General features: G+C 46.7%; 1 protein-coding gene across 5 annotated transcripts in view; it reads right to left on the reverse strand.

Annotated features, from left to right (window-relative positions):
- Positions 1-423: 423 nt before the first annotated feature.
- The window catches only part of LOC139232634 (misshapen-like kinase 1), a 259,745-nt gene continuing 241,962 nt past the window's right edge, over positions 424-18,206 (reverse strand). For all 5 annotated transcript variants that reach the window (XM_070863069.1, XM_070863068.1, XM_070863070.1 and 2 more), the window contains 7 exons: positions 14,177-14,320; positions 12,574-12,708; positions 9,932-10,032; positions 7,767-7,916; positions 4,899-5,058; positions 3,157-3,296; positions 424-837 (listed from right to left, as the gene is read on the reverse strand). In XM_070863069.1, coding sequence (XP_070719170.1) covers positions 754-837; positions 3,157-3,296; positions 4,899-5,058; positions 7,767-7,916; positions 9,932-10,032; positions 12,574-12,708; positions 14,177-14,320 — 914 coding nt within the window. In that variant the 3' untranslated portion in view covers positions 424-753. The remainder of the gene's footprint in view (positions 838-3,156; positions 3,297-4,898; positions 5,059-7,766; positions 7,917-9,931; positions 10,033-12,573; positions 12,709-14,176; positions 14,321-18,206) is intronic.

The raw sequence follows: 18,206 nt of genomic DNA on the forward strand, positions 1-18,206 counted from the left end.
TTTCCTCCTCCCTCACCCTAAAACCACCTTACCTGAGGCAGAAATCATCCGTAATTGAGCTGAATGGTCCCGCAAATCAACAGTGCACATCCCCACACCTTTCAGTGTCCCAATACGATGTGACTTGAACACCAACTTTTTTTTTGTGCAATTGGTCACTTGTTTGGGTTAATGAAAGGAAGTTGAAAAACTATTTTTTTTCTTTAAACTCTAGTTCTACTCTAAAATATGCAACAAAAATAGTTCAATTGCCAGTCTGGACTCAAACCAGTTTCTCCCCCCGACTGCCTGTTCTTGGAAATTGGACTGGAGTGGCTCAGATCAGTTCACACTAACCAGGTTCGTCGTTAGTAATCGTTACTCCCAACCCAACTAGAACACAGCAGCTCATTTCAAATTACTTCTGACCATCATTCTTTACCCTCCCCCCCCCCCCGCCCCTAACCAAGTGTACACTTCATTGTGATCTGCCACCAATCAGAAGCAGCCTTGGCTTCCAAAGAGAAAAGCATGCTGGGTAGGTCAGGTGACTGCGGCCAAGCTGTCAAATTCGCTCTCCAGGGAAAGGAAAACAAAAATGGAAACGAAACAGCTTCATGGACAATGTCTTTTGAGGCACGAGATCCACTGCGAGCTCCATAGAAACCTTTTTCCAAGGCCTTTCATATCCCGTTTAAATCTCTGATCTACAAAACGCACCGTCATACTTATGTACAGCATCCAACGCTTCAGTAGTCCAACAGGTTGTCCCTTTTACCAGTTCATGATTGTGTTCCTATTTAATGTCATGAAATAAACTTGACTGCTTCCGCCTGAACGCACAGAGGCAAAAAACACCTGTGGGGAACGAAAGAGGCAGCGTGAGATGGGCACAGTGAGGTCTCACAAACACGTGGTTGCATTCGCTGTATTTTACCAATCTTCGCTCCATTCTATTCTAAGCGAGCAGAGTAAGTCAGCCTCTGCTAATGTAATTCAAAGTATTTATAGCACAGAGACAGGCCATTTAGCCCAACGGATCCATGTTGGTGTTTATACTTCACATGAGCCTTCTCCAGTCACCTCACCCCATCAACTTTTTCTTATATTCCTGTCTCCCTCAAGTGCTTTTTTAACTTCCCCTCAAATGCATCCATGCTGTTTGCCTCAACCACTCCCTGTGGCATCGAGTTCCCCGTTCTAACCACTCTCTGGGTGAAGGAGTTTCTCATGAATGCCCCATTGGATTTATTAGTGCTTGTATTTATAGCCCCTAGTTCTGGACTCCCCAGCAAATGGAAACATCTTCTCTACATTATCCCATCAAACCCTTTCATATTCTGAAAGACCTCTATCAGGTCACCCCTCATCCTTCCCTTTTCTAGAGAAACATGACTCAGCCTGTTCAGCCTTTCCTGATTGGTAAAACCCCTCAGTTCTGGTATCATTCTCGTACATCTTTGTTGCACCTTCTTCTGCCCCTCGAGCCTGTCACTCCATTCAATGAAGTCATGGCTGATCTGCGACCTAACTCCATACACCTGCCTCTATAGGACTGCCTCTATAGGACTATAGAAGGCAATGGTATGTTGGCCTTCATAGCAAGAGGATTTGAATATAGGAGCAGGGTAGTCTTACTATAGTTGTACAGGGCCTTGGTGAGGCCACACCTTGAATATTGTGTTCAGTTTTGGTCTCCTAATCTGAGGAAGGACATTCTTGCTATTGAGGGAGTGCAGCGAAGGTTCACCAGACTGATTCCCGGGATGAGAGGACTGACATATGAAGAAAGACTGGATCGACAAGGCCTATATTCACTGGAATTTAGAAGAATGAGATGGGATCTCATAGAAACATATAAAATTCTGACGGGATTGGACAGGTTAGATGCAGGAAGAAGGTTCCCGATGTTGGGGGAAGTCCAGAAGCAGGGGTCACAGTCTAAGGATAAGGGGTAAACCATTTAGGACCGAGATGAGGAGAAACTTCTTCACTCAGAGTTGTGAGCATGTGGAATTCTCTGCCACAGAATATTGTTGAGACCAGTTTGTTAGATATATTCAAAAGGGAGTTAGATGTGGCCCTTACGGCTAAAGAGATCAAGGGGTATGGAGAGAAAGCAGGAATGGGGTACTGAAGTGCATGATCAGCCATGATCATATTGAATGGCGGAGCAGGCTCGAGGGACCGTATGGCCCACTCCTGCTCCTATTTCTTATGTTCTTATGTAAAACAGTAGCTCGGCCCCAGCTGGAGTATTGTGTCCAATTCTGGGCACCGCAGTTTAGGAAGGATGTGAAGGCTTGAGAGGGTACAGAAGAGATTTACCACAATGGTTCCAGGGATGAGGGGCTTCAGCTATGTGGAGAGACTGGAGAAACTGGGGTTGTTCTCCTTCGAGCAGAGAAGGCTAAGAGGAGATTTGATAGAGGTGTTTAAAATCATGAAGGATTTAGAAAGTAAATAAAGAGAAACTGTTTCCAGTGGCTGAAGGGTCGACAACGAGAGGGCACAGATTTAAGGTGACTGGCAAAAGAACCCAGAGTTGACATAAGGAAAAACATTTTTATGGAACGAATGAGTAGGATTTGGAATGCACTGCCCGATACGATGGTGGATAGAGAGTCAATAGTAGCCTTCAAAAGGGAATTGGATAATTACTTGAAAGAGGAAAAGTTTCAGGGATATGGGAAAAGAGCAGGGGAATGGGACTAACTGGATTGCTCTTCGAAAGTTGGCGCAAACTCGATGGGCTGAATGCCCTCCTTCTGTGCGGTACTATTCTACAGCAAGTCAAATCATTGGTGGAACATGACATATTTGGGCGCATGTTGGAGACAGTCCCCCCCCCCCTCACCAGAAGTCACCTTCTGGTTATGAGTGGGATAAACACATTCGAGGTTTCTCTATGTTCAGCACAGCCATGAGGGTCAAAGGCCGGTATGTGAGTTTGGTGGGCTGAAGTTTTTATCCTGCTCTCTCCTTTCAAACTTTTACAGCTGACACAATCCTTCCCCCTCACTCCGTGCAGGTGCGTGCTGCTGTAGATTCATGGGACTGAACCAGAGACCTCCCTAGATTCCGAGGCTTTCTAACGCTGCCTTCGCAAACTGAGCCACGAGATACTTTTGCTTCTGCACAAAGCCCATGTACGAGATCCACAATATCGCACGTTACCTTATCGTTCCGTTCGCAGAGGAATTTTAGCCGCTGTGCTCTTTTGTGCATGAAAACTCCATCGAGGTGGCCCGTTTCTACAGAGCGAATTTCGATTGCCTTCTCGCCCCAACCCATGATCTGATTCGAACAGATGTACGCTGCATAAAGACACAATGCACAGTTACACAAGGGTTATAGGAGGAGGCCAGTTCCAGTGACGGATACCTGACCTTAACAGTGCTGGTCACAGGTCTGGTGCATCTTCCACCTGTAGGTCAGTCAGTGTTCAACTTAGTTCCATTCATCGGGAATGGTAGCATAGTGTTCTGTTACTGAACCAGTAATCCAGAGGCCTGAACTAATGATCCGGAGATAAGAGTTCAAATCCCACCACGCCAACTGGGGAAATTTAAATTCTGTTAATTAAATAAAAATGGAATAAAAAGCTAGTGCCCGTAATAGTGACCATGAAACTACCGGATTGTGGTAAAAACCAATCTGGTTCATCGGTGTCCTTTAGGGAAGGAAATCTGCCGTCCTTGCCTGGTCTGGTCTATACGTGACTCCAGACCCACAGCAGTGTGGTTGACTCTTAACAGCCTCTCTGAAATGGCCTCGCGAGCCGCTCAGTTGTATTTAAGGCGGCGGCTCACTACCACCTTCGAGGGCAAATAGGGATGGGCAATAAATGCCGGCCTTGCCAGCAACCCGTGAACGAATTTTTAAAAAATGTTAAGACTGAACATATCTGTCAAGGAGCAGGGAGGGGAGAGAGTGGAATAACTCGCTAGGTTGGCGACGACTACAAGATCCCTTTGGTGGCAAGGCGCGACTATACTCCTGATCTAAACTTGGCTGTGTTGCGGAGGGAAGGGAGGCGCCAGGATCACCCTACTTGCTTCTTCTTTGGGAAGAAGTACTGATTTGCGCCGTTCCGCAGGCACCAGCCAATCTCCTGTACCGCACCCGAATGGTCATCCTCCTTATTGACCAACTGTTGGCCGTGAATCAGAGCCGAGTTCAAACCCTGTCCCCACCAAACATCTAAATATTTTCCAGCAGGAACACGCTCTTCTCTCCACTCCTTATCAGAAAAAAAAATCAGACAATAATGGCCCCCTGATCAGCATACTGACATTCTGTATCTAGTGTCAAGGTGTCCTTTGCAGATGACCATGTCAGATTAAAGTTATTATTGAACCTGTCCATGGACATTCCTTCAGCAATCACATTATTAAAAAAAAAATCAATCTTTAAAATGCTAGAACTAAAAATGAGCCATTTATAAAGATACAGCAGGGTTTTTAACCCATGTCAGTGATTGATCAGGCACAGAATGAAGCCGTGTCGAGGTCGGAAGAACATGAAACAGTTGTGGATGGCACTGCTCCAAAGAGGCCATCACTACCGTGAGTCCATTAACAGCACTGCAAAATCTAGAAATGCTGCTCTCAGCTCGAGAGCTGAGGGGGGGTGGATCAATATTCAGGTGCTCCTGCTCCGCGCTGCAACATAGCAACCTCTGCTCGAAGACCTTGCGTGTTGGTGTCCAGAGCGAGTGGGCCTGGGGCCGACGGTGATGCCCCCAGGGATTCAATCGGCTGACACTCATCGCCAAACCTCGCACAATGGCTCTTCGCATCAGCTTCGGTCTCCCCTACCTTCTCAGGGGGGCTAAATGAACAGTCACCGGAGGGGGGGGGGGGAAATAGCACTGGAGAAAGTCCGCAGAGGAACGCCCCATTTTGTGGGCAACTTACCAACAGAGGTCGGCATCTCGCCCCACTGCAACACCACATCCTTGGTGATGCGGCCGTAGGTGTTTACATAAACCCCTTCATCTTCATAGCACAGAAGCATCTCCATTCCAGCAGTGTTGGGTAGAATGACAATGGCATGAGGCACTACGTGGGTCTGAATCTACAAAGGGAAACCAGAAGGCTATGAGGTGGAACCAGTGCACGTGGGAACAGGAGGAGGCCATTCAACCCCTTGAGCCTGTTCCGCCATTCTATTAAATTATAGCTGATTTATACCTCAACTTCATTGATCCCTATCCCTCGACACCCTTGCCCAACAATCTATGGATCCCGGTTTTGAAATTTTCAATTGTCCCCCCAAGCATCCACACCCTTTTGGGGAGCAAGTTCCAAATTTCCACTACTCTCTGGATGCGTGAAAAACCACTTCCTAATTTCACTCCTGAATGACATTGCTCTGATTTTATTATAGCTCCTTGTTCTATACTTTCCCATTAGAGAAAATAAGTTTCTCTGTATCTACCATAATCAAATCCCTTTGATCATTTTCAACAACCCGATTAGATCGCCCCTCAACCTTCCAGATTCAAGGGAATGCAAGGCAAGTTTATGCAATCTGTCCTCATAAAATGAAGCCTTTATGCCCCGGTATCATTCTGGTGAATCTACACTGGACCTTCTTACAGGATCAATACATCTGTCCTGGGCTTTGTGGGCCAAAAGTGAACAGCTCACAATAGAGCCGGAGAAGTCTCACGTTATAAATGTTCAGCTAATATACTGGATTGTGCCATTTTATCTATTTCTGTTTGTTAGGAACGGAAAATCTCAGTTTCCCTCTGCCTTGGTGGACGGGAAGCAGGGGGAGTTGGGGGGGGGGGGGAAAAGAGGGAGAGAGAGAGTCAGTGCTGAGGAATTGCAGTCCTGTCCTTCCTGTGCCAGCCATCCCGGTAGCCTTTCAGGTCAGACCTGCAACTTCCTGCCAAACTCTTGCACCAGCAGAAAAGAGATATAGAAACATAGAAAATAGGTGCAGGAGTAGGCCATTTGGCCCTTCGACCCTGCACCACCTTTCAATAAGATCATGGCTGATCATGCAACTTCAGTACCCCATTCCTGCCTTCTCTCCATACCCCCGGATTCCTTTAGCCATATGGGTCACATCTAACTCCCATTTGAATATATCTAACGAACTGGCCTCAACAACTTTCTGTGGTAGAGAATTCCACAGGTTCACAATTCTGAGTGAAGAAATTTCTCCTCATCTCCTAAATGGCTTACCCCTTATCCTTAGACTGTGACCCTTAGTTCTGGACTTCCCAAACATCGGGAACATTCTTCCTGCTTCTAACCTGTCCAATCCTGTCAGAATTTTATATGTTTCTATGAGATCCCCTCTCATTCTTCTAAAGTCCAGTGAATATAAGCCTAGTCAATCCAGTCTTTCTTCATATGTCAGTCCCGTCATCCCAGGCATGAGTCTGGTGAACCTTCACTGCACTCCCTCAATAGCAAGATTGTCCTTCCTCAGATTAGGAGACCAAAACTGCACCCAATACTCAAGGTGTGGTCTCACCAAGGCTCTGTACAACTGCAGTAAGACCTGTGAGGTGCGTGCGTGTCTGCAAAGCATCAGTGACAAAAGTGCCATTGGCAGAAATGATGGGGAACATAAGAGCACAAGAACTAGAAGCAGGAGCAGCCCATTCGGCCCCTCGAGCCTGCTCCGCCATTCAATAAGATCATGGCTGATCTTCTACCTCAATTCCACTTTCCTGCACTATCCCCATATCCCTCGATTCCCTTAATGGAAGTCCAACTGCTACAACTGTACAGGGTATTGGTGAGGCCACACCTGGAGTACTGCATGCAGTTTTGGTCTCCGTATTTAGGGAAGGATATACTTGCATTGGAGGCTGTTCAGAGAAGGTGCACTCGGTTGATTCCGGAGATTGGGGGGGGGGGCGGGGGGTTGACTTATGAGGAAAGGTTGAGTAGGTTGGGCTGATACACATTGTAGTTCAGAAGAATGAGAGGTGATCTTATTGAAATTTATAAGATACCGAAGGGGCTTGACAAGATGGATGCAGAGAGGATATTTCCATTCATAGGGGAAACTAAAACTAGGAGACATAGTCTTGGAATAAGGGGCCGCCCATTTAAAACGGAGAGGAGGAGAAATTTCTTCTGAGGGTTGTAAATCGATGGAATTTTCTGCCCCAGAGAGCTATGCAGGCTGGATCATTGAATATATTTAAGGCAGAGATAGACAGATTTATGAGTGATAAGGGAGTAAAGGGTTATGGGGAGCAGGCAGGGTAGTGGAGCTGAGTCCATGATCAGATCAGCCTGGTTTTATTGAATGGTGGAGCAGGCTCGAGGGGCCAAATGGCCGACTCCTGCTCCTATTTTTTTGTTATATTCTTATACCCTAAACCATATACTGCTCTCCCAACCAACTGGGCAGCCCCAGAGGAGGAAAGCTAGCGACAAGTCCAAAAAAAGCACAATCCTGATCCATAGTGTAATGTATGCTTCTGTGAGTCTGCTCTCAGGTTGTTGAGCTGTTGAGTTGGGAGTGGCTCAGCCAGTCACGTGATGTTCACAAGACTCAATAAAACCCCAGCCAGTTGGGTTTGGGGGATCCACGATGAGGTAGGTGGTTGTGAGCCTGGTGGATGAACTGTAATGTGTGGTGTGATTGTTAAATCTTTGCTAATAAACCAACTAGTTCTTAATAGCAATGTGTTGCTATGAATTCTTAAGCAAAGAACCCATGAAGCAAATACATTATATAGAGAAAGCTTTCTCTGGGCCAGTTTGAAATGGATGCACGGGGGAAATAAATATAAACTCCTTAAAACTCACATGTACGGGGATGTAGATATCATAGGTGTTTCCAGAATCCACATCGACTGCATGAAAGCCAGTACTGGATCCGTATATCACCTTTAACCTCTGACCTTCTTCTACAGTCAAGTCAACCAATGACGGTCTGTGAGGCAGATCTGTGAATGACTGAAAAGTAAAGGGAAAGAATTGACATTTTCTCCAGCATACTTCACACCAACTTAACACGTTCAAAATGGTGCTGAGAGCACGCTGCTTTAATCAAGGGCATTTCAGATCACAGTATTCAAATTACAATTAAACAAGGAACATGCTTTTGGCCCCTTCCCCACGACACAATGGTCAGGATTTTCCACTGCTGCTCTTGCCAGGCCATGATCTTCTCCCATTCGCTTTAAATCACAGGCTGGTGAGCATAAAAACAGGAAGCCCTGGCCACTGCCTCCTACTTATTCGGAAATACCCATTATTGAGGCAGTGTTTGCAGCCTCCTGGAGGCACCATTTCAGGCCTCCATTCCTTCGCCCGAGCTCCTCTGGGAACAGGGTTAAGGCAGCCTACCACCTGCACCGTGAAGCAGCTCTGGGGATGTTAGCCTGGACGAGGACACTGATGTTGGTGCGCCTGTCCTCCCAGGGGATTTGCAGGATCCTGCAGAGATCCTGTTGGTGATATATCTCCAGCGACTTGAGGTGCCTTCTATACATCGTCCATGCTTCAGATCTATACAGGAGGGAAGGTATTACTACAATCCTGTAGGCCACATAGTTCGCATGCCAGATACGAGACTCCCTAAGCAAATGCTTTATGCAGAGCTCCTTCATGGTAAACGAGCCAAAGGTGGGCAGCGGAAACTTTACAAGGACACCCTCAAAGCCTCCCTGGTAAAGTGCGGCATCACCACTGACACCTGGGAGACTCTGGACAAAGACCGCCCGAGGTGGAGAAAGTGCATTCGGGAGGGTGTTGAGCTCTTCGAGTCTCAATGCAAAGAGGTCAAGCGCAGGCAGCGGACGGAGCGCGCGGCAAACCAGCCCCACCCACCCCTTCCCTCGACGAATGTCTGTCCCACCTGTAACAGGGTCTGTGGCTCACTGTTCATCCATCACTTTGGAAGTGGAAGCAAGTCTTCCTCGATTCCGAGGGACTGCCTATGATGATGATGATGAAGCAGCTCTGTTGATTATAATGGTGGCGAGACAGACGGTGGCCTGAACCATCACGAGATATGTTGGTTCCTGCAAGCATGCAAAACTCGCGCACGCCCCCACTACATTAGGGCAGTGTTTGTAGGGAGCGGAAAGGTGCGATTCACTCTGAGCAATGCACTTACAGACTGCACTGAGGGACTGCTGCACTGTCGGAGATGCCTTGTTTCGGATGGGAGGTTAAAGAGCCTGATCTGGTTGGACGTAAAAGATCCCATGGCACTAAACTGTCGCGAAGAGGAGTAGGGGAGTTTGCCCCAGAGCTCTCTCCACTATTTATCCTGCAACCAATGTCAAAAACATGACCTGTTCGTTATCACACCGCCGTTTGTGGGAGCGTGCAATTAGCATTTCTCTACATCACAACAGTGTAATACGCGTTGGGATGCCTTACGATTGTGAAAGGCGCTATAGAAATGCAAGCCTTTCCTTCTTTCTTTACACTCCCACTCACCAAATAAACAGGTGCTTGATGAAATAACTTGTATTTATATAGCGTCCCTTAGGAGTATTATGAGATTAAAAAAATTGACACCGAGCCACATCAGTCAAAATTAGCACAGGTGACCAAAAGCTTGATCAGAGGGGTAGGTTTTAAGGAGCGTCTTGAAGGAGAAAAAAAAGAGGTAGAGATGCGGAGAGGTTTAGGCAGGGATTTCCAGAGCTTGGGATCCAGGCAACAGAAGGCCTGGCCACAAATGGTTGTGCGATTATAATCAGGGATGCTCAAGAGGGCAGAATTAGAGGAGTGCAGACATCTTGGGAGGTGGGATTGTGGAGCTGGAGGAGATTACGGAGATAGGGAGGGGCGAGGCCACGGAGGGAACGCTTCATAAGCACAAGGATCAGGACGACGCGGAAACAGATTGGGCAGGGCTAATAACGCTATAATGCAATGTTTAACAGGTTGCATTTCAACTTTAAGGTGGAAATTATTATGGAGAAATCAGCGGCATTAACAAAACAAAACTCGACCTTGAACGCCATGAACTTGTGGTAAGGCTTTGGGGCCCAGGCGTAGACCTCAACAGAGTTCTTCAGAGCAATAACCAGGAATTTGATCCTCTCGTACTTCACTGCGAAGAAAACCACACACATCACAAAGGTTAGTCCGCTGGTTTCCCTTCCAAGTTCGAGATCCCAAGACGTGAAATCTGATCCATGCGGCCAGGAATGGTCGGCACTCTGAACTAGGCTTGCCTTGCTGTAAAACCCGCCTCTCTCTCGTGGCGGAAAGGCAATGGGCCAAATTCAGAACAGTCGCTGAATCCCAGCAGCGCACGCCATATATAGCAAAAGAAGCCGACAGTGCTTCATGTTCCACATGGCTCAACAATTCGACGCACTGAAATAAAAACAGAAATCGCTGGAAATACTCAGGTCGTTGAACTGACAGAGAAAGGTTCTGACAAAAGGGTCATCGACCCGAAACGTTAACTCTGTTTCTATCTCCGCAGATGCTGCCTGACCTGCTGAGTGTTTCCAGCGATTTCTGTTATTATTTCAGATTTCTAGCAACCGCAGTAATTTGCTTAAATTAATGCACTGAGCAGCTGAACCACACGAATAGGAAGATCACAGGTTTGATCATTGACTCTGCTCATCTCAGCTGGAGCAGCAGTCGGATCACGAGAATTGGCCGAGGTTGGGGGGGGGGGGGTGAAATCAGCCACGGTCCCTCTCTCGATCACTAGAATTGGCTGCAGTTAGAGGGAAAAATCAGCCAAGGCTCCTCTCAATTACTACCTTGCTAGAAATTGTGTCTCGGTGGATGTCAGATGAGCGCACCATCAGGCTTGAATGTAATGCTGCCGGGCAAATAGCCAATTGATGCTCATAGTCTAGACTCACACAAGAACAATGACCATTGGGGGTGATGTGCAAAGTGCCTGTCATGTGTGGTCCGGTCCCCAGTGAGGAATCAGGTCCTTTAGGCGTGAATATAATACAAGAAATAGGAGTGGGAGTAGGCCATACGGGCCCTTGAGCCTGCTCTGCCATTCAATAAGATCATGGCTGATCTGCCTCAACTCCACCACTCTCCCCAGATCCCTTGATTCCCTGAGTACCCCAAAATCTATCTATCTGTATCTTGAATATAGAAACATAGAAAATAGGTGCAGGAGTAGGCCATTCAGTCCTTCGAGCCTGCACCATCATTCAATATGATCATGCAACTTCAGTACCCCATTCCTGCTTTCTCTCCATACCCCTTGATCCCTTCAGCCGCAAGGGTCACATCTAACTCCCTTTTGAAAATATCTAACGAACTGGCCTCAACAACTTTCTGTGGTAGAGAATTCCACAGGTTCACAATTCTCTGAGTGAAGAAGTTTCTCCTCATCTCGGTCCTAAATGGCTTACCCCTTATCCTTCGACTGTGATCCCTGGTTCTGGACTTCCCCAACATCGGGAACATTTTTTCTGCATCTAACCTGTCCAATCCAGACAGAATTTTATATGTTTCTATGAGATTCCCTCTCATTCTTCTAAATTCCAATGAATATAAGCCTAGTCGATCCAGTCTTTCTTCATGTGTCAGTCCTGCCATCCCGGGAATCAGTCCAGTGAACCTTTGCAGCACTCCCTCAATAGCAAGAATATACTCAACAACTGACCATCCACAGCCCTCTGGATTGAGGACTGCCAAGATTCACATCCCTGAGAGTGAAGACATTGCTCATCTCTGTTCTAAATAGCTGACCCCTTATCCTGAGACTATGGCCCCTAGTTCTAGACTGACCAGCTTGGGGGGGGGGGGGGTGGGGGTGGGGGAAAGAGCCTCTCAGCATCTACCCTGTCAACCCTTCCAAGAATTTTACATGTTTCAATGAGATCACCTCTCATTCTTCTAAACGCCAGAGAATATAGGCCCATTCTACTCAATCTCTCCTCATAGGACAACCCTCTCAATCCAGAAGAGGATGAATGGGAAGATAATTTGTGAAGAAAACTCTTCTGCTGTTACGATAGCTGGGCAATTTGAGCCTAACCCACCCGCCAGGAATCGGGTGTAAAACTGGTTTTAGATCCCGCCCGATTTTACTCTGCATTGATCTCCACCCGATCCAGCAGGTATCTCTTGGCGAGTTAGGTTAAAATTACTCCCATAATCTTTAGGACATCGGTCAGAGATAAGGAATGGCCATTCAGTTCATCAAACTCATCCCAAAAGTACATTAAATGTCTCTCATGCTTCTAATTTATATTTTGAGGTCCAATACTTTTGCCTCCATGACCTTATTTGGTAGACTATCCCAAACATCAGATATGGGTTCATCACTCATTTCTATCCATGTCCTGTCGACTGAACTTCTTGCCAATCTTTGAACCAATTTAGTTGACAATGACTCTCTGTCTCAGTCTTAATCGTGGGTTAATACAATTGTTTCAACGTGGGGGGGGGGGGGGGGGGGGGGGGCTCCATCTGTTGAACCACTGACTGGCCACTTGGGCTTGACACCAAGGCCAAAATAGGGCTTATTCAGAGAAAGGTTAAACTTGTGGCTCGTACCTAGTGTCATGCAGCACAAGCGTTGAGAGAGTGTTCATTGGGATCAAAATACACCAGGAACCTGGTCCACTCGCATCTCACTGGTGCTCGATTCTTCACTTACCCACTTTGTAGTGCACACAGCCCTCCATGTCTCCCACTGTGGTCCAGCCCTGCTTCTTCTCCACCTCTGGGTCATTGTGCAAGATCTTATTCCGTAGCCAGGACAAGTAATAGACACGCAGCTTGTTCCGTTTACCTGGGTATAATTATTGAATCATACAGTAAGTTTGATCAAACATGGAGAACTTCTGTTGATGGCAAGGAAAAATTATCGGTCCCATTCTCGCCACTCCTGAAAACCTCGCTGGGTTCGCTCGCCAAGAGGATAAGGTGGAAACCCGTCCTACAATGCTGTTGCTGGGAGGTGTACGCAAGGCTGTGGTAGAGGTAGTTTGCCTTTCCCCCTTTAAGGGAAGAGCCCTGGCTTCTTCGAGCGGGCACCATGACAGGCAGTGACCTGTGCCTTACTGCTCTGGGCCAGTGTGGCTAGCTGCAATACAATATGTTGCTCATCACAGCAATCTATATGTAGCTCGTTCTGGGAATGGAAATGTTCGGCTTCTTGATATTCACTAAATTGGTTGCTCTTGGCTGTGGGGCTGCAATTAGCCCCAGTGTTCAGAGTCAATCATATAAAATCATAGAAATTTACAGCACGGAAGGATGCCATTTTGGCCCAAAGTGTCTGCGCTGGCCGACAAAGAGCTAATCCCACTTTCCAGCACTTGGCCCGTAGCCTTATAGGTTACGGCACTTCAAGTGCACATCCAAGTACTTTTTTAAAGTGGTGAGTGTTTCTGCCTCTACCACCCTTTCAGGCAGTGAGTTCCAGACCTCCACCACCCTCTGGGTGAAGACATTTCCCCTCAAATCCCTTCTAAACCTCCTACCAATTGCTTTGAATCTGTGCACCCTGGTTGTTGACCCCTCTGCTGTTGATCCAGTCTATCTTGGCCCCTCAATTTTATACACCTCAATCAGGTCTCCTCTCAGCCTCCTCTGTTCCAAAGAAAACAAACCCAGCCTATCCAATCTTTCCTCATAGCAAAAATTCTCCAGTCCAGGCAACATCCTCGTAAATCTCCTCTGTACCCTCTAGTGCGATCACATCTTTCCTGTAATGCGGTGACCAGAACTGCACAGTACTCTAGCTGTGGCCTAACCAGTGTTTTATACAGTTCAAGCATAACCTCCCTGCTCTTGTATTCTATGCCATAGTTAATAAAGGTAAGCCTTCTTAACCACCTTATCTACCTGGCCTGCTACCTTCAGGGATCTGTGGACCTGCACTCCAAGGCCCCTTTGTTCCTCTACACTTCTCAGTGTCCTACCATTTAATGTGTATTCCCATGCCTTGTTAGCCCTCCCCAAATGCATTACCTCACAACATTGTTCTGCCTACCTGACCAGTACACTGATAGGTTGGGAGAAATAAAACAAAAGCAGCCAACGTCTTGGTTCCCAGTTCCTGTTCATCGAGCCTTGGTGGAAAGTGCCCGTGTGTGGATGTTAAGTGCGCTGAGGATTGGGTTCAGCGATCATCCCCTATCCCTTCGGTATCATCCCATTCTAGCCACCCAACCTCCATTTTACACTGGAAGATCGCACGTTGGATGCTAGCGTTGCAGCAATGACTTCAAACTCCATCTCTGAACTTTACGCACCCGATATGGTGATGAGGAGGTTTAGCCCTTCCAAGACATCCATCTGCTGGAAGCGCCTGCGACTGATGAGGCTGTACACTTTGCCCTGCCCGCTTCGATCGAGCAGCATGAGCCCATTCTCGGTTCCCACCAGCAGATTCACACCTTTAGGGAAGGACAGAATGCACAGTCAATAAGACACACAACGACCGGAAGAGGACATAACACAAGAAATAGCAGGAGTCGGCCATTTGGCCCCGCAAGCCTGCTCCGCCATTCAATAAGACCTTGGCTGATCTGATCTTGGCCTCAACTCCACTTTCCTGCCCGATCCCCATAACCCTTGACCCCAAAAATCTATCTATCTCAGCCTTGAATATACTCAAAGACCCAGCCTCCACAGCTCTCTGGAGCAGAGAATTCCAAAGATTCACAACCCTCAGAAGAAATTCCTCCTTATCTCAGTCTTAAATGGGTGGCCCCTTATTCTGAGACTGAGCCCGAGTTATAGACTCCCCAGCCAGGGGAAACAACCTCTCAGCATCTACCCTGTCAATCCCCCTCAGAATCTTGTATGTTTCAATGAGATCACCTAAACACCAGAGAGTATAGGCCCAGTCTACACAATCTCTCCTCATAGGACAACCCTCTCATCCCAAGAATCAGAGGACAGAAGCTTTGTTAAAGCAGTAGTGATCACAGAATGATCGCGAGAAAGAGAAAAGAGAAAAAGAGAGCGAGCGAGACATAGGAGGATGAAAGAGCACGTAAGAAAGAGAAAGACTCAACACACTTGCAATAAATAGCTAATTTCACATCCTCAGAACATCCCCAGGTGCTTTGCAACCACTGTTCTGCTGCACGCAACCAATTTGTGCACAGCAAACAAATGAATAAGCAAATAATACAAAAGCAAATAAGTGCAGATGCTGGAAACTGAAATAAAAACAAAATGCTGGAAATCTCAGCGGGTCAGGCAGCATCTGTAGAGAGAGAAACAGAGTTAATGTTTTAGGTCGACAAAGGGTCATCGACCTGAAATGTTAACTCGGTTTCTCTCTCCACAGATGCCGAATAAGCAGATAATCTGTTTTTAGGGGTGCAGTGGGATGAATATTGGCCAGTAGAGTTTAGAAGAATGAGAGGAGATCTCATAGAAACATCTAAAATTCTGACGGGACTGGACAGGTTAGATGCAGGAAGAATGTTCCCGATGTTGGGGGAGTCCCGAAGCAGGGGTCACAGTCTAAGGATAAGGGGTAAGCCATTTAGGACTGAGATGAGGAGAAACTTCTTCACTCAGAGTTGTTAACCTGTGGAATTCTCTACCGCAGAGAGTTGTTGATGCCAGTTCGTTAGATATATTCAAGAGGGAGTTAGATATGGCCCTTAAGGCTAAAGGGATCAAGGGGTATGGAGAGAAAGCAGGAAAGAGGTACTGAGGTGAATGATCAGCCATGATCATATTGAATGGTGGTGCAGGCTCGAAGGGCCGAACTCCTGCACCTATTTTCTATGTTTCTAGAACGGCAGCAAAACTCCCTGCTATACTTCCAATAGCCCAGAAAATCTTGACAACCACATGGTCAGGCAGAGAAGACCTTAGTTCAACGTCCATGTGAAAGATGGTGCCTCTGACACTGCAGAACACCCCATGACAGGGAGTGTCAGTTTAGATTGAGTTCAGGTGTGTGCTAAAGCTCAAAACTGACGGCCATCATTTCCACCTCGATGATCCACTGCACTGCATGCAGTGCTGCAGCTTGCAACTGACCCTGGCAGGGCCCCATGATTATAAAGTTCTCTCCCGCAGCTTGAAAGACTTGCATTTATATAGCGTCTTTCACGACCACCTGACGTCTCACAGCGCTTTACAGCCAATGAAGTACTTTTGGAGTGTAGTCACTGTTGTAATGTGGGAAACGCGGCAGCCAATTTGCGCACAGCAAGCTCCCACAAACAGCAATGTGATAATGACCCAGATCATCTGTTTTTGTTTGTTATCTTGATTGAGGGATAAATATTTGCCAGAGCACTGGGGATAACTCCCCGCTCTTCTTCGAAATAGTGCCATGGGATTTTTTAAACATCAGAGAGCAGACGGGGCCTCGGTTGAACGTCTCATCTGAATGACGGCACCTCCGACAGTACAGTGTTCCCTCAGTACTGCATTTGAGCGTCAGCCTAGATTTTGTGTGCTTAAGTCCCTGGAGTGGGACTTGAACCCACAATCTTCCGACTCAGGCGAGAGTGCAATTAACTGAGATACAGCTAACATTTGGCTGCGTTATTATTTGGAACCTTGTGACCCAATAACGCGCTAACTGGTACCGTTTGGTCCCAGGAATTTCACCATTGCTTGTGGGACAGGCCTCGATAATATAAGCACGGAGCATTAGGCCATCCTTCTGGATTCGGTTTCCAGATCAGACAGATTTATATTTGAGGTGATATGCAGAAGGTTTTGGCAAACAATCTATCCAATCACTATTACAGTGCACAAAGTAGTTTCACTTTGACGTGCTCAATGTAACCACAGACACAGCCATAAATTAGATAAAGAAAAATTGCACAATGCGGTAAATATACAGTAGGTCTATCAGTAACTGTAAAGAACAGATCAACATTTCCAGATAAGAACATAAAAACATAAGAATTAGGAACAGGAGTAGGCCATCTAGCCCCTTGAGCCTGCTTCGCCATTCAATAAGATCATGGCTGATCTGGTCGTGGACTCAACTCCACTTACCCGCCCTCTCCCCGTAACCCTTAATTCCCTTATTGGTTAAAAATCTATCTATCTTTGACTTGAAAACATTCAATGAGCCAGCCTCAACTGCTTCCTTGGGCAGAGAATTCCACAGATTCACAACCCTCTGGGAGAAGAAATTCTTTCTCAACTCAGTTTTAAATTGGCTCCCCCGTATTTTGAGGCTGTGTCCCCTAGTTCTAGTCTCCCCGACCAGTGGAAACAACCTCTCTGCCTCTATCTTGTCTATCCCTTTCATGATTTTAAATGTTTCTATAAGATCACCCCTCATCCTTCTGAACTCCAACGAGTAAAGACCCAGTCTATTCAATCTATCATCATAAGGTAACCCCCTCATTTCTGGAATCAGCTGAGTGAATCGTGTCTGGACCCCTTCCAAAGCTAGTATATCCTTCCTTAAGTAAGGTGACCAAAACTGCACGCAGTACTCCAGGTGCGGCCTCACCAATACCTTATACAGTTGCAAGACTTCCCTGCTTTTGTACTCCATCCCTTTCGCAATGATGGCCAACATTCCATTTGCCTTCCTGATTACCTGCTGCACCTGCAAACTAACTTTTTGGGATTCATGCACAAGGACTCAAAAGAGTTTCATGCACAAGGACCCCCAGGTCCCTCTGCACCACAGCATGTTGTAATTTCTGCCCATTCAAATAATATTCCCTTTTACTATTTTTTTCCCCCCCAAGGTGGATGACCTCACACTTTCCAACATTGTATTCCATCTGCCAAACCTTAGCCCATTCGCTTAACCTATCCAAATCTCCTTGCAGCCTCTGAGTCCTCTACACAACCCGCTTTCCCACTAATCTTAGTGTCATCTGCAAATTTTGTTGCACTACACTCTGTCCCCTCTTCTATGTATATTGTAAACAGTTGTGGTCCCAGCACTGATCCCTGTGGCACACCACTAACCACTGATTTCCAACCGGAAAAGGACCCATTTATCCCGACTCTCTGCTTTCTGTTAGCCAGCCAATTCTCTATCCATGCTAATACATTTCCTCTGACTCCGCGTACCTTTATCTTCTGCAGTAACCTTTTGTGTGGCACCTTATCGAATGCCTTTTGGAAATCTAAATACACCACATCCATCGGTACACCTCTATCCACCATGCTCGTTATATCCTCAAAGAATTCCAGAAAATGAGTTAAACATGATTTCCCCTTCATGAATCCATGCTGCGTCTGCTTGATTGCACTATTCCTATCCAGATGTCCCGCTATTTCTTCCTTAATGATAGTTTCAAGCATTTTCCCCACTACAGATGTTAAACTGCC

Source organism: Pristiophorus japonicus, chromosome 20, assembly GCF_044704955.1.
Source record: "Pristiophorus japonicus isolate sPriJap1 chromosome 20, sPriJap1.hap1, whole genome shotgun sequence".
Taxonomy (NCBI): domain Eukaryota; kingdom Metazoa; phylum Chordata; class Chondrichthyes; family Pristiophoridae; genus Pristiophorus; species Pristiophorus japonicus.